Source organism: Struthio camelus, chromosome 1 (genome assembly GCF_040807025.1).
Source record: "Struthio camelus isolate bStrCam1 chromosome 1, bStrCam1.hap1, whole genome shotgun sequence".
Lineage (NCBI taxonomy): Eukaryota > Metazoa > Chordata > Aves > Struthioniformes > Struthionidae > Struthio > Struthio camelus.
The window spans coordinates 158138867-158165178 of record NC_090942.1 but is presented as its reverse complement, the minus strand read 5'-3'; the positions used below and the strand labels follow the sequence as shown (position 1 = coordinate 158165178).

The window sequence follows — 26312 nt, the reverse complement described above, 5'->3', positions numbered from 1 at the left end:
CAGAGAAGCGTAGGGAGTCATTTGTTGGAAAAGATGGCTTCAGCCTTTGGACAAGGCATTTGAACAGGTTAATAACTGAGCCTTAGACATGTAAAATAATACATCCATTCCAGTTCAGTTTATCAGTGTCCTATAATTAAAAAGAACAAAGGACTTTAAGTGTAGCTGCTTGTAACTTTTGTCAGAAATCTTTTATTTTCTAACTTTCACTTCATCATTGCAAAGACAGCTTTTTTCCACAATCTGAAGCCCTCATTTACTTTTGATCTTAAGAAGTATTTTAGAGTTCCCTTTCCTGCCCTTCCCCGCCCCCACCTCCACCAAGTGAGTGGGTTGCTAGAGTTTGTGAAAGCTATTCCTCCCCCCCCCCCCCCCCCGGGATGTATATATAACGTTACGTCTACCAGCATTGCCGTGATAGCACTATTTGCCTGAGGTAAGCTGCTCTGCCTGCAGGGTTAGGATGTAGGGTAGGAATGGAAAGGGTTAGGAAGGCGGATGTTTACTGAGGAAGACATGAGAGAGATGGAGCTGTTCTGATGGGAACAAAAAAATGTTTTTTCCCCTCGTTGTATCTTTTAAGATGATTGGTTTCTGATTTCTTGCTCTCCATAAGTGACCATTGTTTTTTTTTTTTTTGTTTACTGTCTGAATTTCTCTCCAAACTATAGTTTGTGGTCAGTAGGTAAAAGTTCATGTTTAATTTATTCTTGCTTCTGAAAAGCCTTTTTACCATTTCATTAATGCTTCAGCAAATAGTTTCTGTTTTAAAATTGTTGCCAGATTTTTGCCATGTGCCTACCCAAAAGCACAGGGAATGTTTTGCAAGGGTGTAATGTGTTTTGACAGTTGGAAGATAATATGTTGTCTGTCAGTGGAAGGTCTACCGTATTTCTGGGGGAGGTGGAGGAAAAGCAGAGGGAGGATTGGTAGATCAGAGATGTGGAAGGTGTGTAGGGAGAGCTACAGAAGTGCTTTGAAACTTGAAATGAAAAGCAAATGAATTGGCCATGCTGGCCACCCTTGATTCAGTTAGGAATGGAGTTAAGGAAGTTAATGATGCTGCAGGCTGGGCTGGTAGAAGCAGCAGATTAGAGATGTAGTTTGCATCCTGCTACCAGCACAGCAGAGAGCTGTTTCTGCTCAGGCTGTGATGGTTTTCTGAGAAAAGAGCAGTCACAACAGCATCTTGAGATGCTTTTCACTATAAGTGACTGCAGTCACTAGCGTTTTCCGTATAAGGTTCTGCCTCTAAAGCTCTTGCTGCTTGTCCCAGTGGTATCTAATTCTTACCGCGTCAGAGGTACTAAACCGAACAGGCACTGAAATGTAGATGCAGAATCTGCTGGCTTTAGACTCCTCTGCTGGCTGTCGGGCAGGAGGTGGAAAGGAGGGAGCATCTAACAACTCTTGATTATGGGAGCGTGTGAGAGGCCTAAAATAGTCAGAAGAGGTGTGTGTGGAACATATACATATTTGATACTGCAAGATCCACTGTGCTGATGTTGAAGGATCCCAGAAATACGGAATTTGCAATTTAGAGAAACTCTGAGATGAAATTTGAGTTGAATTTGCCCTGTGAGGCGTGCTTCATAATCTGGAAAAGGGATATTGACTTGCCATGTTTCACTGAATGTGTGCTCTTCAGTGCTTCTTCAATATTTAGGGCTGATTCTGAACTAGGGTTTTCTTTTCTCCTTCTGTATGCTGAAATAGTTGGGCTTAGTTTCTCTTCTTGCAATTGCTATATTTTTGCAATTCCAAAACAATCTCTGAAGAGTACTAGAAGTATTGGATGGTATCATATTCTGTACTACTAAAAATGTATCATTTTATTTGCGTAAGCGCAGATCACACAGGTTTTTTTTTTCTTTCTTTCTTTCTTTTTTTTTTCCCCTCTCATGTGGATCCAATACTATCTTGGAAAGGGATGTGAGCCTTGATTTGCAAGTAAATTAGCCTTCTGAGTGTTTTATTAATTTGAGTGGCTGCCCTCAAGTCACAGTTCGGGCTCAAATCTAATTCTTGTGTTGTTGCAAGGAAATGAGAGCTACAGTTTAATGAGTTACTGTGAACAATTAGATTTTGTTGCTATTTAAATGGTGAAAATCTTAGCAGTCCAAAGCTTCCTCATATGGCCCCATTAGTTCCTTCACGTGATTTGCTCTTTCGAATGCGCACAGGCTCTTTTATGTAAGCGTGGTAGAGGTCATAAGTGTGCTTGTCCCCCAAGGTGGTTGTTCCTTATCTGAGTGCCTCCTTAATCTTCTTGATTTGAAAGAAATGGACAGAGATTTTGACTTGAAAGTGATTGGGCTATTAGAGTCAAAACTGGACCAGTAGAAACAGAGCATACTGCAGTATTGAAGATTAGACTGTACTCAAGCCATTAAGAAAACAAATCTGGAAATCTTTTTTCTTGTACACGCTATTCATTTTCTCAGCCTTTGTTGTTTGAAATGTTATTTTCTATTTCCATTGTAAAAAATATTAAATATTTAAAAGAAACAGTTGGGGGCTAAATAAATAAATAAAAAACCCCAAGATTTTAGAAAATATAAAAAGAAACAAAACCAATTATTAAAATATTAGACAAAGGAAAAAAGCATGAACATTTCAATTTGCTTCAAATTAGTTGAACTTAGGCTGAAGGAAGATTTGTGGGTCAATTATTAACTTATGTAAAATATAATCTAGACTACACTCTTTGTTTCATCAGAAGTCAATCACAAGTGAATCTCTTATTACCTTGAGTAATTTTTCTGAATTGAGTGTGTTCAAGATGTTAATGTATTTAATTTTACATGAATTTGTCATGCCCCTCATTTGCCTGGCTATCCCCATGTGCACTTGCAGGCCTGTCTGCGGGCTTGCTAATTTATGCAGCAGCGCTAACAAGCTTGGGTGTATAAAGCCCTGCGCACATCTCATTGTATCCTCCTGAGTTTCCTGTATGTATGGAGCAAGTCTTATCCTCAGGTTGGCATTTAAAAGGCAGTGGAGACTGACACAGTGAGAAAACTTTTACCTACTGGATATTAATTTCAGGAGTCTGACAAGCCATATGTGGCACCCAGACTATAATGTTACAGGTAGATGCGGTGAGATTCCCCAAACAATTTTTTTGGCCGACATATTGCTTATTTTTATTAGAGATCTCTTGTCTGTCAAACAGCCTATAATAGCTGTGTCTGCTGTGGACAGCAGATGAGAACACAGAAATAGCATGTTTTAGCAGTATTTTCCCAGCAGGGGACTGTGTTAGTTTCTGCTTTGTCAGAAATGGCTCACAGTTTCCCTGGATTTGAGGCAATTCTGTGCAGTTAATATTCACACTTTTGTATGCTTTTGTAGCTGGCTGGAGTTAGCTTTGTATAAATTGGGAGCTGCTTTTCATGATCCAGGAAATATAGTCAAATGACAGTTTGTCCTGTAAGAGTAATACGGGACTGTGGCACTGACTATGGCTTGCAATGTGATAGTAGTGTGAAAATGTTGACACAGTATTTGGCTTAGCACGTGTATGGTCTTTTTTAATGTTTATTTTTCACATCCCCCATGGCATCTGTGACTTGTTGTAGCATCTGTGTGTTAAACATCACAAGGGTTCCTTCAACAGAATACAATGTGGAGGTGGCACAGGATCTGGTTTATTGTGAGGTGAAAATAAGCAAGGAATTTGGCTGTGACCACTAGCTCATTTAATCTCAGGCCTTACTAAGGCAGGCAGAATTGCAGAGAATTGAGAAACAACCACTGCTATGGGACTGGTCTTTCAGTTTCCTTGATAAACCTGCAAGAACTCTTCTTGCTGAGATTCTCCAGTTGAAAAACCATAGTGACAGTGCAATGCATGCTCCATCCACAACATCTTCTAATTATTATTGACTTCGGCAAGAGACAGATTTCTGCTGGTGCCTGAAGTCATGGAACTGTTTTAGCTATGCTGGGAAGGAGAGCAGGAAAAAGGAGAGAGCACTTGTGCCCTTTCCTAGTAGTGGAGAGGGAGCTTGATGACTTCCTGGACTTGAAGCTAAGCAATTGAAAACACGGATTCAGGAGAGTGATATAACCCTACTGGAGCACCAGATCTTCAGAAGGATTTCTTTGTCAGCATTCAGACCTGGTTCCATGCATATGCTGGCTGTCTCACCTGAGTGTCTTTCCTTCACAGTCATTACCAGTAAAAAGGCATGTCCTAATAGGCTTTCCAGAGCATCAAGATGTTTCAAAACTCTGAAAAGGGAGCGGCAGTGTAAGATACTTTCTCCATTCCTTACCTAAGTCTTAGGAAAATTTCTGTCAAAGGATCTTTCTTTTTCTCTACAGTCACGTTCTTGTCCTGTGGTATCCTTTAGGTTGACTAAGAAATGCCTCGGTAATGCCTCAGTCCAGTACAATCCTAGAAGCTCTTTGAGATGACTGTAGCTTTAGTATTTAAAAAAGCTTTCCTCCTCCGTGGTCAATTGTAATTTTGTGAAGTCTCACAGCACAGTTAGGAGCTCATCCCACTACTGCAGTGAATCTGGACGCTTGGATTATGCAGTAGGATGTGCTCCCTTGTGCTCATGAGACTGGTTTCAGAGTGCACGTTTAATGGTCAACAGCAAGTCATTATTCTCATATTGATGAGTGGCCAAGAGGATGGCCACATTCACATCCTGAATGCTGTAACACCCCTCTGTTTCAGATACCAACAAAAAGCACTGGACTTCCTGCTGAGTAACTCGGTTTTTGTTCAATGTTTTCCCTAACTCTGTTCCTGATTCATTTGTTTCCACGGGTCCTACTGGAAGCGTGGCCAGCATAGTTACGGTACTGATCTCTTTCATCTGTAAGTGAAGAGACCTAATCCTCTTTTCTGAACCATGAATTAAGATTTCCAGGATCCTCTGCTATTCCAGTCTTGTTTCGTGACTTAAACGGTGAAAGGCTCTTGTTTGAGTTTGCGTACTCGTCATGTATTCCTTTGTTAGCAGCAGAAATGGTTCTGAGACAGAGACTTTTCTGGCTTAACAAAGGGGTTTATCAGCTTGGTGGTCTATTTCCTCTGTCTCTTCACTAGAGGCCTTAGTCTTAGTGATGCTGGACTATTTGCTGGAAATAAAGAAGCCTGTGTTTCTATTAAATCATTTCTACTGAATCCCTGATGCTTTACGCTATCTCAATGTTTTCAGAGATAGCTGTCCTCAAGCTCCTTAAAGGATTCATCTCATCATTTCCATTTGTAAAGAACTGTGTTCCCAAGCAAAGCATGAACCTGTTGTGCGTGACCCATTGAAGACGTTTATCCTGGTTACAGCAAGTAAGTGAGATTTGTGTGTTTATAGTTAACCCTCGTATATAGCCTTATTTTCAAGACTACATGCTATCATTTCTTCTGATAGTGTTTTCCAGGTTTTGTTTAAACCAAGGCATTTACTAGTTTAGCAAGAAACTCCTATTCCTAAGGCTGAAATTTCCTTGTATGTTTTGACTGGCGAGGGAACCTTTCTTTTCTTGAAATTTGTAGGCCTGATCCCTACAGCTTATTTTCAACTGCCTCTAAAGCTAAAAGATTAAAAGTTTTAGCTGCTTCTGCACTGGAATTGACCAATTGGATAATGATTTGGATCATGGTGCGTAATGAGATAGCTATGGTGGAACGACCCTTTGCAGTCAGAGAATGACAAGAGTTTCCAGCTACATCGGTAGTCGTGTTGAGGAATCTCACCATTTTGCAGATGGCATGAATGGACACACAGAGCTTAGCTGTACTGACAGAGAAGCATCCAGCAATGATGCAATGCTTAATTACAAATCAGTCGTAGTCAGTGTTAGCGTAAAGGATTCCCTGACTCCCATGCAATAGTAGTGTTGATGAGGGGCTACTGGTATTCCTTGGTGGACAGACCACTCGAGGAAAGGAAACAAAACAAGCATTGCCCAAAAATGGAGTTCTTTGATGTGTGCTGTTGCTTCCCACTCTTCTGAAATTTGACAGTTCAAAGACAACTGGGATACAAAGTATGTCCCAACTTACATCTCATCTGCAGAACCAGAGGTAGGGTTGGAGGTAAGCTTTGTCTACAATTGTTGCAAGGCAAGAATATTCTTCAGTTTTGAGTGGCTGGGTATGTGTGCGTGCACAATACATCCTGAAGAACTCTAAGTGAGCGGACTCCTTTTTCCTACTTGTGGAAAAGAAAACAAAGGCTAGGTGACTGTAACAATCAGATTAATTTTGTTGTTGTTTGGGGAATGGTAGCAAAGAAATGGGATTAAAGAAACTAGAATTATTCTCACTTAGTAGACTTAGTTTCCAGTTTAATGGAGAGCTTCACTTCTGAGGGCTTGATGTATAGAAATATTTGCGTGCATAGTTTTAGGGCTGTAGGGGTCATTTATAACTGACCCAATGTATGAGGTACATGGGTAGAAGCACAGATCAACACTGCATAATTTGCTTGCTGAAGATTGCAGAATGGGAAAACTGCTCCGTAAGTGACATAGGAAGCACACAAAGCTATTGCACGAACTTTAGTGGAAGTTCAGTTCAGTCCCTTGAAACAGTTAATCTTGGTGTTTGCCTGTTATTCTGGAGACAATGAAGACTGACAGCGTAAAACTGTATTCCGGTTATTTTTATTTTTGTCAACTTGTGGTTTATTGGAATTGTTTGAGAAGCACCTTTAAAACAATTCAGCTTAACTGGGTTTTATTAAGAAGCAAATGGAAATAACATTTCGATATAAGAAGTGGCTATTAGGGAATCGTTTGATTAAAAGTAGTATACCATTCTCTGGCTATTCTGAACAGCTTCCTGCTCATTAAGAGTGGCAGATTTTATCAATATCCACAATGGAATACTTAATCTGTTATGCTTTCCACAAGGCTGAGGGTAAAGAGCTCAGATGCATCTGTGTAACACGAGAAGCGTTGATATATGGCGGGAGGAAAAGTTATTTCTAGCTAAATTACTATACAGATGTGTGAGGCTGGATTCATCTCGATAGCCGGATTTGACCAAGATGCTTTTTGGGTGTGCCAGAAGTGTTCTCCTTGGCAATTCAAATAAAGGAAAGATATTTTGAGGCTAATCCAACCACTGTGTAGCAACAGTCATCCTTTGGGATGAATTAGCCAGCCTTGTGTCAAAGGTGTTCTGCAGGGTGGACATGACAAAGAAACAGTGAGAAACCACATGGAACAGAGCTCTGGGGTGAGGAAAACAATGAAAATAGCCTTTTTTCTTTGTACCGATAGGGGAAATGCTGACATCCTTTGGCAAGGTAGCATGTCCTGTGCACTGTGTGCAGTGAAGAACATGACCTCGAAAACTTGAAGCAACAAACATGTAGCCTTTTTTTGAAAAAAAAAAAACAAAACTTATAAATGGAAGAGGTTTGACCCATGGGCTATGCTTGACAGAAAGGGCCAAAAGGGACCAAAGATATTCTACCCAAGCATTATCCCATCTGAAGTGGAAATTTGCGGGGGGAGTTTTATCCACACAGCATTGAGCTCCTCATTCCCTGTTGGAGAGCTTGCTGTTTTCTGGTTGGTTCTTCTTGGGCTCTGCTCCTAATGACAGCTGGGGAATGCGACAAAATAGAGAGTTTTGTGTGAGGTCACAGAGGACTGGCTGCACGCAGCGAGGCAGCTTCTGAGCAGCGGGGAAACCACTGCTGAACACGTGAAGTTACTCATCTGAGCTGTACCTGAATGACTTTGCTTCTTCCATATGGAATTGCATTAGATTGCCCCTCTCCTCTTTACCCTTCATTTTCAGGACCTGCGGCTTTCCAGAAACTTTTGTTCTTAGTACTGTGAACAGAAAGATGGCCATACCTGCCAGGAATGATCACTTTCTTGTAGTATGTTTCCTTATAGCCTGGGCTCTTCCAGCCGTGCACGTGAACTTCTCTCCGGAGTCAGGCAACAAGGCAAAGTCTGAACCCTTTGTTAGTTTTTTGATGAGAAGATCTTCAAACTTTCTGCAGAGCGGGTTTGCAGGTAAGAAGAGAAAGCAGTGAATTAGTTTATTCTGTGTATGCAAGCATTTTGCAAGTGGTGACTGTGCACATCATATTATGTTAAACTGCTCAGCAAGTCATTGCATGGTTTCTAGCCAAAAACATGCTGATGTTGAGGCTGCTCTGCCTTTTGCCTTCGCTATATCTTGCAGGATTTGAACCAGTCATAGTGAGGTGGCATCTGTTTTTATCTTGATTTAAGGAGATCAGATCTAACTGGCTGTTGGCTCATATGAAAATCAAGAACTCAGTCACTTTGCCAAATGTGGTTAAAGTCTGCCAAGAGGTTCAAAAATTGTTCAGGTTGGTGGGCAGTCTGGGAAGCAGATGAGCTGCTCATGTGATTTCGTAATTCCTGTTGCCTTCGGTAACAGAAGTAAAAACTTCATGTGTAGACTTGTAATGAAATACATAATTGTTCATCACTCCTGAAACAGCTGACAATAATATGACACATCTGGGCTCTTTTATGGAGCAGGAGACAGGTGTATGTATGTGAGAGAGGCCATTTTTGTTGATTGGCATTTTATTCTGAAGCATCATTTTTCACTCAGGAGTGATGTTGGAAGGACTCGTCTACTTACCAGAGTTGAACTTCTGATTTATAGGATCCTGTTGATCCATGAGGTATCGGTAAACAACCTATGAAATGACTAATAATAGCCTAACAAAACATGCCTCTAAGGTGCTCAGAAAAAAAAATCCTGGATGTTGGATCTCTTCTTTAGCCCATGTTTTGTGGGGGATTGATCTCTAGAAGTACTACCTATGTTGATGAAAAAAGCAAGGGAGGGGATACTTGAGGAACAGAAATTGATAGGCTGAACATAGCAATTTCCTGGAGGTGAGTGTGTCTGACAAGAGGCTATTTGCCTTTCTTTTCCCCCAAAATGGGGTTGTGAGGCTGAGGGCAACTTGTTAAAGCATAACTAGAACTGAATGGCTGATATTCCTGTGAACCTTTTTTCCTGCCGGGGTTTGGAAGACAACTCAACATGCTTTATTTCAGAATACTCACCTTTGACAGAGCAAGTTATTGTTTCATAAGTTGTTATATAAAAAGCAAAATGTTTCTGATGAAAATATTTGCTTTGGTTTTGCATACAGCATGAAGAGGGAATGATGTACTTCCATGTGAGGTCACAGGGGAATAAACAACCTGTCTTTAGGGATAGCAAGAAAGCATGTTTGTTTTGAGATAGTTCTGAAATGTAAGCAGTCAATACTGTAGCACTTCACCACAAACCATATATATCGTAAGAGAGTCATGTCACTACTTTAAACTGCGCTAAATCAATAAACAAGGTTCAGAAGCGTAGTGATACAGTTCAATGCTGTACTTGTCGGAAAAGTATAAAATAGGGAAAGAGTTCTGGTGAAGCTGACTGCTTCTGAAATCCAGTGCAATTTATTAAATTTTGGAACACTATGAAGAAATAAAGTTTACAGAACAGCTTAGCCAGCTAATTTATCACAGTTTGTTATATGAGGCCTTATATTGTAAGGAGGTTGTACAGTTTAATGAATAGTCATGTGTAACACATTTTTCAGTACAGATAAATTTGCCGAAAAAGAAAGGTAGATCCAGAAGAGAGCATCATAAATATGATGATCTGTCTGGATCAAGCACAATCCTGACAAAAGCTATGCATAGCTATGATGTACGTGTAGTGTCTAAGGAGGTGTGTTAGTTCCTCTCCTCCCGTTTATGCCAATCCTGAAGTCACGTCCTTTAGTCCAAATCAGGCAATGAAACCCAGGGGTTGTAATGAAGCCTGAGAGAACCGAGGCTGGATGAACTCTGAAGAGAAGTGAATTTGCTCTTGGATGTGTGCATCCTTTGAAACATTGATGAATGTCATTTACCAATGGCTCCATAAACACATGCAGTTAAAGGGAACATCACTAACCAATTCGTTCACTTCATTACAGAGCGCGCAAGAGCAGTGGCCCATTGTCACTGTGCGGGTGGATGCTGGTGTGTATAGAGGCAGGTAGGAAGAAAAGAAATGTTGAAGGAGGTGCAACCTAAAGATTAGTGAAAGTAAAATGAGAAAGCTCCTTATGACTTCTGATACGAATCCCTGAGAAATGGAGAACAAGCTGCTGACAGCAATGACTTCCTGTGCTTTCGTTGGGGGCAGTAGATACACAGAGCAGAGATAACTTACTTAACGGTGGCAGAGCAGCATCACTTGCCTAGAATCCGTAGTGGTGTCCCCAATATATCTACAGAGGCCACTAGGAAACTCTGAGCTCAGGGGAAGTGCCTTTCCATCTTCCTCCCCAAAATCTGATAAAATCGCATCTGCTGTGTAATAGACTTCCTCTAATAAGGTTGCTTAAGAAAATCACATATTCTATTTGTGTTGCAGTTTTTTTGTGGGTTTTTACTCCCTCACTGAAAAGAGAGATTTGGTAAAAGACTGAAGTGTGCGGCATGCTATGGGACTTTCACCTGATGAAATTCTGCTGGAGCTGCAGGGCTGTGGTATAAATAGCTGAAGAGCTCCTCCTGGTGGTACGTGGCCCCAAGGCCCCTGTCTCGGGTGAGGCAGAGCTCAGCAGAGCTGAGTAAAACGACTGAATGGGCAGTTACGGCAAAAAAGCGTGCCAGGTGGGACAGGTTCCCCAGCCAAATACAGTGGAAATAGGGTACTGAAAATTTCCAGTTCTGTTAGCACTGTTTGTTCTGATTTCCTCTGGCATCTTGGTATGTAGGTTGTTTTTTCACAGGCTTTTATTCTTCCATCCTCGTTATTTTTTTTTCCCCAAGTAAATTATGTGTAACTCTGCAGGTAGGGACTCTTTTATTATTTGTTCGTACAACTCTGAGCTTCGTGAATCTTGATGCTTGGTTGGATATTTCAGCGTTATAGTTAGCAATAGGTTTAAGCACAGTTATGTGAGGAGGGGTGATATATTTATGTGAGAGCTGGAGAGCTGTTTTCATATATTTAGGCAAATCCTGGTTCCAGTGCATTGACAGATGTACACATCTGTTGGCACTTTGAGAAGTTACCCTGAGATCTGGGATCCTGTGGGTTCTTTGGATCCCATCCTAGTTACATACCCTCAGGAATTTTTTCTTAATCTCACTGAGTGCAATAAAATCCTCTGCCTAAAATCATCCCAAATAATCCTTCATCTCAACACCCTCTTCCTGTTGCTCTGGCATTTACTTCATTTCCCTCTGTCTGCCTGCAGACGCTTCACCAGCACGCAGACTCCTGTGTCATGCCAGATCCAGCCCCCTGCATGTTTGCAGTTAGTTTTGAGCAGAAACTTCCTTCCCTGTACCTCAGCCCTTTGCAGGTCCCTGCCTTTGTATGGTGGCTTCTGTCACCACAGCTGTCACTTTCCAAAAAGGGGGCTTAATCACTTCCCCCTTTTATCATAAATCAAGGACAGCCACAGAGCAACAAATGGTGCTGGAAATAATTACCAAATACTATTCGGAGTTGGAACTAGGACTTAGAATAGCCTTCCGATTTGAACAGTCAGGGCAGAAAACCTGAAGTCCGTATTAAGAAGAGTATGGTGTGGTGGCTGCTGATAGCAAGAGATTGTATGTGGTACCTACCAAAAGCCCTTTCAGGCCACAGCTCCTGTTTCTGCTCAAGGAAATTTAAGCTTCTAAATTTTGTTGGAACCTCAGAAAATTTCCCCACTGGCAATGAGAAAGACTTATCAAGTAGACTGGTCTTTTAAACCCTAAGTTTTTATTCTTAGCTTTCTAGATGTGCCTCAGAGAATGACAGCTATTAGACCCAGACCAGATATGTCCAACTTTTAGGCTGGGCTGCCTGCTTCCTTTTGGGAGGGAAGTTGTTTTCCTTTTTTTTCTTTTTTCCTTCCGTGTCTCTTTTTCTTTTTTCCTTCCGTGTCTCTCTTAGAGGTGTTAAGTGAACCTTTGCTCAGGCTTGCCACAGTTACCAGATTTCAGATGTATGTCTACATTGTGCGTCTATATTGGAAGTAGAGGTGTGATTGCAGAACCGAGAAATGAACTTGTCTATCTCATTATTTTAGCCTGAGTGCTGGTGTAGGATTAGCTGAAGCGATATAGACCTTGGTATGGGCTAGCTACATTATAAAATAATTCAGGCTGGAAGGGACCTTAGGAGGTCTCTAGTCTAAGCTCCTGCTCAGAGCAGGGTCAGTAGTAAATTCAGATGAGGTTGCTCAGAGCTTTGTCCAGTCAGCTCTGGAAAACCTTCAAGGATGGGGGTTGCTCACCAGAGACCCTAGTGGGCTTGAATTGCTGGTGCTGCCAAAGAAACTTTACTCAAAGCAGCAGGATTAAAGGCAGGTTGGGCAGGTCTCTAAGGCTGCAGTGTAGCTCGCATGGGTCCTGGCTCAGGTAATGAAATGGTGCTCTATGCGGTCAACTGCTTCCTTTATCCTTCATTTGCTTCAAACCCAGCATCATGGTATGCGTACCACTACAACAGTTATATTGTGTGTTGCAGCATAAAAGTACCCTTCTCAATGATTAAGGGGAAGCAGGTATGCAGCTCATGTCTAAGGTCCTAGACCACAGACACTTCCAAAGATGCAGCTGCCTAAAGGCTTCTGTTGAAGGAGAAAAAAAACCCAAATCTCTTTTAATTTTAATTTATGGGTATTTATGTTTCTATTAACAGTAGCTTTGCATCTAGGATATGTCCTACTGTGAATTCAGCGTGTTCTTTTCTGTCATAGACAGTGTCTTAATGTGCCTCCACATAATTTTCCCTTTATTTCAGATTTTTTATTAATCATTTTGCATTCCATTCTTTTTTAAATTATGAAAAAATCTTCTTGATGAAAAGGTTTAACTTACAGTAAATATATTGAAAGTGATCAGTTGCAGAACTGGTACATTTCTTTAATCTTCTCCTGTAGTATGTATTCATTATCCTTCCTTACTCTCTGTCAAAATGGGAGTAAAACTTTGTATTCCTTTACACAGACTTGATATCCTAAAATCCTCTGATGTGGATAATTTCAAGATACAATACATTTATATATGAAATAATTGTATGTTACAGATTGAATCTCAAAATGTCTATCGCATTCAGTCTGTCTTGCGTTCTGCTACACTCCTCAGACTGACATCAGCAAGCGGCTTCCCATGAAGTATATTATGACTTGAAGACTGTTGTTCTGAATAGCCAATTCTGCCTTTATTTTGTTTGCTTCAAACTTTAATTTATTCCAGATCTGCATTAGAGATTTCACTTTCAGTGATTATGAAGATAATGCAACTACTTTCAAAGGAATTAAGTGAAAAGCTAATGTTAACTGCTTTGTTTTTCTTACTTTTCTGGTAGGTTGTGAACTTCCTCTTTATGAAATATGTCACCAGAACGTGTCAAGAATACAGTGTTCTGCCATAGGCTGCTGCTTCCATAAGCCAACTTGTTACAGGAAAGCCGTGCCATGTGAGTATTTTGAAGAATAAGATGGAGTTGTTCAAGTCTCAGATTTTTGCTTCTAACTGTGGAGTTAATTTCTATTTGTTGACTGTGCTTGTGGTGCTCCTGTCTCCGGCAGGAAGGTATGGGCCTGCGCCTGTAGAAACCTACCGTAGTCTTTCTGTTGTTTGCGTTTGAAGTTGTTTTAATGCCCTTACGCCCTTGTGTCCTCCTCTGGTGACTGATATCACGTTGTGGACACTAAATGAACCAAGAGAGCTTTCTTTAATCGTGAGGTTACTGTGGGAGGAGAATTTGCAAGAAGCCAGACTAAATATTTTAAAATTAATTATTAAAAATAACTAAAGGCAAGTAACATTCAGGAGAGCATGTGCATGTTACTCTTTGAGATTAACTGGTGTTTCGGCTCTATCTAGAGCTCTGATTCATGTTCATAAGCTAGTTTGCATTTCAGAGGATTGTTTTCAGCTTCCTGTGATAGACCCACAGGACAAGAAGGAGACAGGAGAGAAAAGAACAGGATCTTCATGAGTAAGGGGGTAGAAATAATATGCTCAGAAAAATTATGAGAGAGGGTTTGTGAACATGTAGTGTAAACATGCTTTTTCCATGAGGAGAGGAGAGAAATTTGCAAATGAGCAACTTCAAAGAGAAGAGGTGAGATGGACAATTTTGCTTTGACTCCTTCTGCATGTGAGCAGAATATACGTATTTAAATCTGTATTTATGCAATTCTATGACACTTGGAATGCTCTCCTCTCAAAATCTTAGGATTGAAAACATCCAGAGAAGGTTATTCATCTGAAAAAGTTTAGCTGGGCTGACTGAGCAGGAGAAAATTAAACCAGAACAACCTGAAAAGCTTGAATAAATACTAACCAAGAAGAATAAAAACTGGTGTAATGCCTGGTGAGAAAGGATTAAAGAAAACTATATTAAAATGAAGACAGTATCTACATGGGAGTGGATAAAAGGATAAAATGAAACTCAGGAAAGGGAAATGTTGCAGCCTATGACTGTTCAGGCTAAAGGACTATGTAGGTGAGGGACTTAGCTTTGACAGCTTTTAATTCCAGCAACAGCAGAGTGAACTGTATGGTTTATTTTCATCTTCAGATTACTGCATTATAAGCTTCCCTGCCAACTTGCCCCTCATTTCTTTTTTCTCCGTGTAATTCTTTTTTCTTTGTGAAACACACATATGCATGTGTGTTTGCTTCAGTGCTCTTTTCTGAGAATTGGATTATTTCACGCTGTGTAAAAAATTCCTTCCTTATATTTCCCCATTTATTTTCCTTTACTCACTGTAGTCCTAGTGGTTTCGTCCCGAATGCAGCAGAGACACAATGCATGGTATTGCTTCTGCCGGCACAAGGCAGCTTTAGCTCGGGCTCAGTAAGAGTGTTACTGAAAGAAAAATCCTACTGAGAAATGGGTATTGCTTTCCATGCAAACATATATTTGCCAAAAAAGTGTTGCTTCGTCAGGGTTGCTGGAAACTTCAAATCCTAATCGGATTGGGTTAACAATTTTGGCCAAAACAGATAAAAATACATAACAACTTGGAGTGCTTCCTTCAAATGACTCCATGATAAGACATCAGCTTGTTTTGGCTTGGGTTCACGGAGCTGTGTGAGTGCCATCCACGCAGTGGGCATGTGGTGGCAGTGGCTGCAGTGCTGCCTTGGCTCCCTTCCTGCATGAGAGCCCAGCAACTAGGCATTTACCTACTGATGGGGGACGCAGGCTTTAAAACTTCCTTGTCATGATGAGAATCGATCTGTAAAGCAGGGACAGGAATCCTGTGCTAATTCTCCGTGTGTGTGTGTAGATATAGAACATTTAAGTGGTTCATATTTTATTCAAATACTAGTACACAGGTATTTTGGTACTTAATTGTCTTTGGGGTAAATGAAACATGTTTTGGGGTAAATGAAACGTTTCCTGTTGGGCTTTGTGACTGACTGTTATCCAGCAGTCAACCTCTAGCAATTTAAAAGTTGGGTTTGTTTTAAGGGTCATGGTATTTGGGAAAACAGTACTACTGCTAATAATGACACATTTAGGGCAGTTTATATTTGAATTTGTAGCTTTTAGTGTACACTTTTCATACTTTCCACCTCAATGAGGAAGGCCAAAAAGGTATGATGGGAGGAAGGGTTTGAAAAGTAAAATTATCACTCAAATTGCAAGAAAAATGAAAAATCTTGCAAGAGCTGAAAGCATGATTTCTCTGCGTATATCTAGGAGATCACAGCCTTTCTGTGAGGCTGAGAAGAAGAGTCTGCTCTCCACCTTTGACCCTTCAAGTCAAAGGACTCTTCCTCTAAGGAAGACTAAGGGGCTGCGCTACCCGTATCTCTTCCAAACAGTATCCTCCTATGAGTGTCTCTGAGTTTTCAGAAGATGGCCTGTATTGGCAGACAAAAGCTGCTCCTGTGATATCTAATACTAATCATGTCATTAAACGTGTGTTGTCTGTGCTGTGGCTGCATGTAATCTGCAGGTTGCTTCCATCATTATTTAAAGGAGGAAAAATACTGCTCAGGAGTTGTAGATGACAAAGTACAATTGTTTTTCAGCCTATGTGAGAGTATTCATCGTCTTGATATTTCTTGTCCTGATATCCTTCACTTTATTTGAGTTCTACAGGTGAGTACTTTTACTCTATAAAGACAATTTAATTCTATTGGCTTTGGCAAAAATCGAATTAATAACATCTATAACTTGATTTCAAATTTATGGGGGCTTTCACAGATATTGGATTTTTTTTTTTTTTCCTGGGCACCTCTGTGCTATCTGCCTGGGGGGATACAAAATGAATGTAGGAAATGAGAATTATCTACATGGAGAGCCACAACAAAGCTATTCTGAACACCCTGCTCTGAAAGCTTGGATGGTGATCTGATGTGACTAAGTCCTTTCAGCTGTGGAAAAACAATGACAGGCTGATTATAACTCTATCCTACTGAAGAGAAGAACTGAGAAAAGTGCCATATACTTCGCTGTGTCTAGAACAGCACTGGCATTAAGGAGACCTGTATTAGATCACTTTTTATTGGTTACCATAAAAGCCTTGAAAAGTGAACCAAAGGTCTTAGAACAGACATGATAAAGACGGTGAGCTGAGCGGCTACATATAAATACTTGAGTCTTAAGAAATATACAAAGCCTAAGGAACGGCACCTGTCTGAGAACTGTCCTGGCTTTAAGTGGTTGCGGACAGGCGTTATAGCCATTTACAGATGTGTTTCTCCCGGTGTATGTATAGGCAAACAGATCAATCTTTTTCCAGCAAGCTAAATTGTCCTCAGTTGAAATAGTACAGGTAGCTCTCCTATTATTGTCCTCTTGGGTACCATGGCAATTTTGCATCCCTCAAAACCTATTGCTGAGAGCCCAGGGAGCAGCCCTGAAGGGCACTGCAGCGCAGAGCACCCAGTGGGGAGGATGGCCGATTTCTTTGCTTCCCCCTTCAGCAGGTGGCTGCAGGGTCAGTTGGTGAGTTACTGTCGTGTGAGGTACGTCATGCACTGCGTTTCACTCAGAAGGAGGAGGTGAGGTCAGTTGTCCTACAAAGGTGGAGGTATGATTTGGGAAATGAAGCCCTAATGGGGAGAATGTGTATTCTGGCCAGAGGAAGAAAAGTCCAGAGAAGAGATTTAACCAGATATCTCTAGTATTTCTGATGACATCCGTGTAGTGAGATTTTGATTCAGTTCAGTAGGTGTGCATATTTCTAGCGAGGAGTGACATGTCTGTTTACTTAGCAGATCAACCTCTATGGATGGAAAAGAGTAATCATCCAGGGCCTCGGTAGCAGGGATGGAGGTTTAGGCTGTAACCCAACCTTGCTGGTAACCTTAAACAAGCGACTTCATTTCTCTTTACTACAATTTTCCCTGTATAAATTACCTAACAGGGAGACATCTATGAAAATCTCAGGAATGTTTGCGGGGATTAAGGTTTTCTCATGATGTGACACACCCAATCACCTAGATGGAAAGAGTGGGAGAAGAGCTGTAATGCATGGAGGGTGAATGTCAGTTCATGGAAGCCTGCATCAAGATCTTATATTTGTATAACACCAGACCTAAAACTCTGAGAGTCTGCTGGCCAGCTTCAGTTACCTAGGCATGTATTGCTCTTTGGGTATATAGTAAAGAGCTTAATTTTATTTCTTTTTAGAAAGAAATTCCATGCTTTTCATGTTACCAACAGCTTTCCTGGCATCAAAACATACGACTCGCATGATTTGACTTGTATAATTAGCTATGGTTAAATGGCTGTTGCATAATTCGTTGCTCTAGCACCAAGTTGACATTAACTCCCCTCAATTCAATTCTCAGAGCTTTTTGTTACTGTATAAAATAAGAATAGGAGTCTTACACTAACAGGGTGCATAACACTGCAGAAGAGCAACTTCTAATTTACACCCGTAGTTAGATGTTTGGAGGAGGTCCCCATTTTCACTGTATCAGGACACCATCTGGGCACAGCAGGGGGCTTAGATATTATCCACAGTGCTAAAGTTTCAAGATTCAGTTGACTTTAGAGTTAGAACCTTCCAGAAGCTTTCTTCACTGTCCTTCAAGCGTTGTACCTGGTGAAGTCCTGCTGTACAACCTTACCTGAGATTAATTAACTCTACCTGAGATATGACTAAATAAGGTCAAAAACTTGAGAACAGCCAAGCCTGTGGTGTTCACCGTGTGACTTTTTTTTCATTTCCAGTAAAACTAAATCCTAGTCATGGACATGTACATGTTACAGTGGTATATAGGTGGTAAGGCCAACTTTCCAGGGATGGCAAGTAGACAGTAAGCACTTAAGTATAGCAAGTACAAAATGAATTGTAAAATATAGGTTATTTTTCTGCAATGATAGTTTCCCGTTAAAAGTGGGTAGAAATAGAGATTCAAATCTTCTGAACACGAGAGTGTCCTAGCGGAGCTAGATAACAAAATACGTGAATCTTCCTATCCTGCAAAATAATTAGAAAATAAATATTACCAGTCTTAGCTGGTGACATCATCTGCCATTGTTCATCTGAAAGACCTGTACAAACACATTTTCTACCAGCTGTCCCTTGTTCACGGCGGTAAAATTAATGACTTATCTTGGGCTATGTTCATGGACATCGAATGAATAGAATATCAGTCAAGAAAGGGAAACCTCCAATGAACTATAAAGGAGCTTAGGTGGTTTGTATTCCTAATGAAGGTAACACGGTTGCCTAATTTAAGTCACTTAGATGCCTCAGAGAGGGGATGAACCTTGGTCTCACTTTTTACCGGGGTTTATCTACAGCGTGCTTAAGAAATGAGAATTATTTTAAAAATATTAGAATAATTAAATTGGCTATAATTTATTTAATTTAGCTGTGTTGCAGAGAAGAGCAGAAAGGACACTGCAAGACAACTGAAAAACGGATCAGAATCAAGTCTTGATGTCTGCAATTCTAATGAAACTGTAAGGAGAACCAAGAGGGAATACATATTAGCTTTACTGGCTCAGAAAGAATGGTCATGTTTTACTACACTAAGCATACCTTGACTAACCTGAAAGAAGTGCTGATTTTAATATAAACTTAATGAACAGGAGAGTTTAAAGTAGATGGCAGGGGAGAAACAAAATCTAACAAGGAATGTTCCTCTAAGAAGATCACTTTAGGTGATCGCTTAAGATCACTTTCCCTGAGGCATGCAAGTGTTGACTGGTCTGGAAGTAAACAAAATACCAGCACAGAAAATTGATCTGTATGGTTGGATGAAGTTACGTGGGATAATCTGAGCTTGTCTAACAGCTTGAAATTGCTAAGAGGGTAAAATATCATTTATCCTGTGTGTTGTCTTTGATCCCAGCTTCATCGTTCACCCTCCAGCCATTGCTCCTTATTTGGAGGAGCACAAAACTAATCTAGGAAAAATAATAGTGTTTTTGAGATTAAGTAAAAGTGGCTCTTGGGTCTGAGGAAATGCTAGAGTGGACGTTAGGAGGAAGAGAGAGAGAAGAGGGCTGGGACCTTGTGGCTGGCATGGGAGGAAGAGAGTAGGGGAAAGGCATGATTGAGTGCAGACAGTGGTAACCTTTCTGTGTCAGATCAGCACGACCATCTTTCCGTAATTTAACCCTTTGCATGCAAATGACTCAAGTTTGTCTGACACTTCTGCCCCGAACCTTCCTTTGCTGCAACAGACCTGACTACTTGCAAGTCATAGCTGCTCTGGCTTCTCTTTAGTTCTTCCAAAGCTGGAGTGAAATTGCAGAGCTGTAGGTTCAGTTGCTCACAAATAGGCACCTAGTGAGACTGTAGGCACCTAGGGTACTCCAAGTGTCCACATCAGGCTGGCAGAAATCCTACAAGGTCTGCGGATGATTTATGCCATTTTGAATGGGCCTGACAGGATCCTTGTTTAAGCAACTGAACCCTGCCCTGATTCAGCTGCAATTAAGAAACCTAAATGTGGGTATCTTTGTGTGTGCTAGGTGTCTTAGCTCTCCTGATAGCAAGTCAATATGGTCTGTGGAGGCTAGAGAGCCGCCCAGCCCTTTGATCTCTTCCTTAGTGGGCGAGCTGAACCTTGCTCTGGGCTCCAGTTACGCTGCTGATGACTGGAACTTGATCCAGTTGCCTAAGTGCAAACACATCTTGCCAAATCTGATGCCCTATGGCATTAAGATATCTGTTAGCCTCATACATATGTCTAATAAGATCTGTGGGAAATCTTTGCCCTGCTGGAGGAAACCCAGCTCATCTCAAATGATACTAGATACCCATGTTTAAGGAAATGAACCAAGCTGTATCTCTCCATTAACTGCAATGGGAGCTTAGGCACCTGGCTCACGTCAATACCTAAATTCAGGTGACTGAGTCTCATACTGAATACGACCCTAAACCTCCCTGTCTTAGAGGCTTGCTATTGTTCACTGGTAGCGTAGCAATGCTGTGGCTTGCCTTGATGCTATTCATGCGATTTGTAATAGGCTAAAGTTGTTCATGTTTATCTAAGCTATGAGTGACTTCAAAGATCACCCAGAGCAAGGGCAGTCCCACACGTCCCTGCAAGACTGCAGGAGGTGGGCACAAAATTCCCAGCTCTCATTTCCAGGTTTTGATGGTAGAAGACGTAACTGCTGCCCTGCCTCTCATCTGGACATGGAGACAACTTTGGCCTTTAACTCTAGCGGGTGGAGGGTCAGGTGCAATCGGTCTTTGACAGAGATCTTGCCTGAAGGCAGTCCACTTTGGCTTACTCACATACAAAAAGATTAGAAGTAAAGGTTAATAGTGATGCTCTTATGGCTCTTTTTTTGCAGAAAGTGAAAATATAGAGCAGAAGAAGAAAACGGATCCACTGATTATGCAAGTGTGAATCTTCAGATAGTACAAAACTGCTTACTCCAGCATTTTGAATCTCCTTCTACTGTTACAATGAAAGCCATCTGCATAGCTACTAAAATATTCTTTACATCAATACAATTCATTAAAAATATTCTGTTTTTACCTTATTCAGTCATAAAAGCCATTCGTCTGTAAGGTATTGGTCATCACTTTAAAATTGCCCTATTAAACAGAATTCTCTGGGATATCACAGAATGGTTGAGGTTGGAAGGGACCTCTGGAGATCAACTAGTCCAACCTCCCTGCTCAAGCAGGGTCACCTAGAGCATATTGCCCAGGATCGCGTCCAGGTGGGTTTTGAATATCTCCAGAGAAGGAGACTCCGGGACCTCTCTGAGCAACCTGTTCCAGTGCTCCATCACCCTCACAGTCAAGAAGTTTCTCCTCAAGTTCAGACTGAGGTGCCTGTGTTTCAGTTTCTGCCCTTTGCCTCTCATCCTGTCACTGGACACCACGGAGAAGAGACTGGCCTCATCCTCTCGACACCCCCCCCCCCCTTCAGATACTTGTACACGTTGATGAGACCACCTCTCAGTCTTCTCTTCTCCAGGCTGAACAGGCCCAGCTCTCTCAGCCTTTCCTCATAGGAGAGATGCTCCAGTCCCCTCATCATCTTTGTAGCCCTCCGCTGGAATCTCTCCAGTAGTGCCATGTCTCTCTTGTCCTGGGGAGCCCAGAACTGGGCACAGTACTCCAGGTGAGGCCTCCCCAGGGCTGAGGAGAGGGGCAGGATCACCTCCCTCGACCTGCTGGCAACACTCTGCCTAATGCACCCCAGGATACCATTGGACTTCTTGGCCACAAGGGCACACTGCTGGCTCATGCTTCACTTGCTGTCCACCAGGACTCCCAGGTCCTTCTCGGCAGAGCTGCTTTCCAGCAGGTCAACCCGCAGCCTGTCCTGCTGCATGAGGTTATTCCTCCCCAGGTGCAGGACCTGCACTTGCCTTTGTGGAACTTCAGGAGGTTCCTCTCTGCCCAGCTCTCCAGCCTGTCCAGGTCCCTCTGAATGGCAGCACAGCCTTCTGCTGTGTCAGCCACTCCCCCCAGTTTTGGATCATCAGCAAACTTGCTGAGGGTGCGCTCTGTGCCTTCCTCCAGGTCATCGATGAATACATTGAACAAGGCTGGACCCAGGACTGACCCCTGGGGGACACCACTAGCTACAGGCCTCCAGCTAGACTCTGTGCCACTGACCACAACCCTCTGAGCTCTGCCATCCAGCCAGTTCTCAATCCACCTCACTGTCCACTCACCTAGCCCACACTTCCTGAGCTTACCTATGAGGATGTGATGGGAGACAGTGTCAAAAGCCTTGCTGAAGTCCTGGTAGACAACATCCACTGCTCTGCCCTCACCTACCCAGCCAATCATTCCATCCTAGAAGGCTATCAGATTGGTCAAGCATGATTTCCCTTTGGTGAATCCATGCTGACTACTCCTGATCCCAGCCAAGGCTGCCCCCAACCTTCACCTCTCCAACTAGACCTTCTCTGTCTGTTAGTACAAGGTCTAGCAATGCACCTCTCCTCGTTGGCGTCTCCACCACCTGGGTCAAGAAATTATCATCAATGCTTTGCAGGAACCTCTTTGACTGTTTGTGCCTAGCTGTGCTGTCTTCCCAGCAGGTGTCAGGGTGGTTGAAGTCTCCCAGGAGAACCAGGGCCTGTGATTGTGAGGCTACTTCCAGCTGTCGGTAGAAGGCCTCATCGATGACTTCCTCCTGATCAGGTGGCCTGTAGTAGACCCCCACAGCAGTGTCACCCATGTTACCCTGCCCTTTAATCCTTACCCAGAGGCTCTCAACTTGCTCTTCATCCACCCCGAGGCAGAGCTCCACACATTCTAGTTGCTCCCTCACATAAAGGGCAACTCCACCACCTCGCCTTCCTGGCCTGTCTTTCCTGAAAAGCACGTAGCCATCCATGACAGCATCCCAGTCATGTGAGCTATCCCACCATGTCTCTGTCACTGCAACGAGATCATGGCCCTGCGACCGCACACAGATCTCTAACTCTTCCTGCTTATTCCCCATGCTGCGTGCATTGGTATACGGGCATTTCAGAGAGGCAATCAAGCATGCAAGCTTCCCAGGAGAGGTGCAAGAGGATCCTCCATAGCCATGTTCCATGCTGTCGCCCCTGGCTGCTAGCACCCGCTGGAGGCATCCTGACTTGAGCGGTGTTTTACTGAGTACCATGTCACTATACCACTCCCCTTCCCCCATCTTGCCTAGTTTAAAGCCCTCCTTACCAGGCTGGCCAGTCTGTTGGCAAAGACACGCGTGCCCCGCTTGGTAAGGTGGATCCCATCGCTCCCCATCAGCTGTTGATCTTCAAACAGGGTCCCATGGTCATAGAAACCAAAGCCCTGCTGCCAACACCAGCGGCGCAGCCAGTTGTTCACTTGGAAAACTCGTCCAGTCCTCCTCCTGTCCTTTCCCCTCACAGGCAAGATTGAGGAGAAAACGACCTGGGCTCCCAGACCCTTCACCACCATTCCCAGAGCTCTGGAGTCCCGTTTGATGGTTTCCAGTTTGCCTTTTGTGTCGTTAGTGCCCACATGGAAGAGCAGCAGAGGGTAGTAGTATGATGCACGGCCAAGCCTTGGCAGTCTTTCCATGACATCTCTTATTCGAGCCCCTGGCAGGCAGCAAACCTCTCTGGACAAGAGGTCAGGTCGGCAGACAGGTGCCTCTATCCCCTGCAGCGGGAGTCACCCACAACAATCACTTGCTGCTTCTTCCGGGTGTTCCTACACGGCACAGGGTCTGTCAGGCCAGTTGCCTCCCTTGGAGCCATGCCCAGCTCCTCCTCAGCTTGGAGGGCGCTAAACTTGTTCTTCAAAGGCAAATCTTGAGGAGGAGCAAGAGTCTTTCTCCTTCTACAAGAGGTCACTAGTTTCCAGCCTTCTTCAGCAGTGTTACGATGTACCATTACACATGATACAGAGCCCTCTGGCAACTCCGCTGCAGTGGGGGGTGGGGACTCCCGGAGCTGCACAGTCTCCAGGAATACCCTGTCTATCTTGTGCTCATTTTCTCAGATGCTACGCAGCCTACTAACTTTCTCCCGTAACTCCTTTATCTGGCGATACAACTCATCAACCACAGCACACCTTCTGCAGGAGAGGTGACTATCAAGCCAGACCTCATGGAGAGGCCCCAGGCACTCCCTGCAGCCTGACACCTGCAGGGCTGCATCTGCTGTCAGAGGGTCTGTCTGGGTTGAGGCCTCAGACACAGCTGATGCAGCACCTCCAACAGCCACTGGGGAATGTGCTCTGCAGCATGTCATGACCATAACTGGGGAAGGACGCACCACTATGGAAGATGAAGGTGCCTTCTACACAAACTGCTGCATCTGTTCACTGCACTCTAGGCCTGGCTCTTATATAGGCCTCTGCCTAGCAGTGACTCACAAGGGTGCTTGACCCACCCAATCAGGAGCCACCTGAAACAAAAGCCCCAACTCCCTCTGACCAGGGCAACCCAGAGAGCTTGTTAGCAGCAGCCCCACCTAGCTAGAACTTCCCAGGAGAAGTTCAGTCAAGGCCTCCTGCAACTGTCCTTGCCTAGCTCTCCCTTCCTGCTAGCAACGAGCACCGTCTGGTTCCTCGAGGGTCTCCAGAAAGCCTCCACAACTTCCAACAAGGCCCACAAAAGGCCCAAGCAGACCCCAGACACTACTGTGCTGAGGGAGTTGTGTTACTGATTCTGGGCCTGTGGTAGCACAAATGATCCTTATGGACCTTCTTTTAGCACACGTAAATGGAGAGAATCATGTTTTTACTTATGCAAATATGGACTGAGATGCATATTGATTTTAGAAAAGAATTTTCCTCTCTCAAAGAGAAGAGGAAAAAGTGACATTGGTTATCATGTCTCCTATTGGTTTTAAAACTGCCTGAGGTTATGAGCTGTGAAAAGATCAGGTGTTCCGCTTTTTGGTTTTGACTCGACAGTGATTGAAGTTATTTATTCTGCTGTGCTACTTAGATCAAATATTATATTATGTAGTATTGGGTTTATCCACACCGTAATTTTTGCTGCACTGTACTAGTTTTATGGTCTTTGTCTTCCATAGGCTATACTTAACCATTTTTTTCCCCACTGCCTTAGGCTCCTGCTTTTGTTAGCAGCCTCCCTCTGCTCTGCAGGTACTGACTAAATGTTTCTCTCTATGTAATAAATATAACTAATTTAACGTCACAGCTATCTGTGCTCATTCTGTCCTTGGCCTGAAGTATGCTGCTTCTTCAGACCTGAAGAAGGGTATGTGTACCCAAAAGCCCTTGTATTTCTTTTCTAAGTCCATCAGCTGGTCTTATAAAAGATACCATCTCTCCTAGCAAAGCTTACCTTGACTGTGAAAGTCAAATACCTAGAGAAAAAAGAGAGGACAACCCACATTTGATATTCTCTCTTATGCTTTCAGGTCGGACACATAATTTCAATATTATGTCTCATTTCTGGGAGACCATTTGAAGAGCTCTGAAAAAGCTTTGCTCTTCAAGCCTGCTTAAGCTGTCTTTTTTTGTTGTGCAGATCCAGAAGGTTATCTTATGATGTTGAATGTATTCCAGGCTTTGTTAGGGGAAAAGTTTGAAGGATAGAGGGCTTAGATGCACTTCAGTCCCCTTTCCTGCCCCTCCAAGTTCACTTTTTGAGTGCAAGACCATGTACTCTTATTTTGAAGTGGGATTTTTGTGGTCCTTGCACACCTGGACATGGTTCTAGGCTGTGGAGAATTATGTGATGACTTTCCTCGTGCTGCCTCCTGTGTTGAAACTCTTTATTCCTTTTCCAAAACAAAACAAACAAAGCTCCTGACATCGTCATTTTGTCTCTTTTCCTAATAAGCCTAAAAATTAAAAAAAAACAATTAATGACATTAACCTCAGTATCAAAACAAGAGGCTGTCAGCCTACCCATCTTTTGTCTTGGTGGGCACTGGAGGCAAGTAGAAGCACTTTTTCCTCCTCTTTGCAGGGATAAATTCACTTCCACACGCACAGATTAACTTAAATGTCTCTAAATTGCTGCCATAATAGGGTTGCTTATGTTTTCCTTTATGTTCATAATCTCATTTTCTATAGTCCAGTTTATTGTACACAGGATGCTCTTAACTAAATATCAGCAGTTCAAGGTAAGTTTTTCTCCAGGCTGTTTTGTTTCGTTCTGTGAACCACTGCAGAAACTGACTTTTCACCCCTTTGATTTGTAAATCGCTTTTCATGCAAGATACCTCTCCATTCTTGACAAGGCTGTTAAAGAGAGATTAGGTTTAAGTGTCTGCTTCAAAGACCAAACTCCTCCTAGAAAAAGTAATTTGTGTATTTCTGGGGCTCCAACACTATCCTTACCTTGTACATCATCTTTACTGCCAATAACAAAAACTTTATCTACGTCCCTAAACTTCTCTCCTTAAGCTGATCCCCTGTCTGTAAATCTGCTGATTATCTGTTGCTGTA

The 26312-nt window shown here is 42.6% G+C and overlaps 1 protein-coding gene across 3 annotated transcripts; it reads left to right on the top strand.

Annotated features, from left to right (window-relative positions):
- Nucleotides 1-411: 411 nt before the first annotated feature.
- Nucleotides 412-21024, top strand: TEX29 (testis expressed 29). 3 transcript variants are annotated; one of them, XM_068931224.1, is made up of 8 exons: nucleotides 417-436; nucleotides 5178-5305; nucleotides 7772-7995; nucleotides 13331-13441; nucleotides 16018-16087; nucleotides 16918-16992; nucleotides 18817-18907; nucleotides 20756-20946. In XM_068931224.1, exons 3-8 carry the CDS (start codon nucleotides 7821-7823, stop codon nucleotides 20768-20770), a joined length of 537 nt encoding a protein of 178 aa, XP_068787325.1. In that variant the 5' UTR covers nucleotides 417-436; nucleotides 5178-5305; nucleotides 7772-7820; the 3' UTR covers nucleotides 20771-20946. The 3 variants fall into 3 exon arrangements, with proteins under 3 accessions (XP_068787326.1, XP_068787325.1, XP_068787327.1); XM_068931225.1 differs by lacking the exon at nucleotides 16918-16992 and having other exon boundaries at nucleotides 412-436; nucleotides 20756-21024; XM_068931226.1 differs by lacking the exons at nucleotides 417-436; nucleotides 5178-5305; nucleotides 16918-16992 and having other exon boundaries at nucleotides 7585-7995.
- The last annotated feature ends 5288 nt before the right edge of the window (nucleotides 21025-26312 follow it).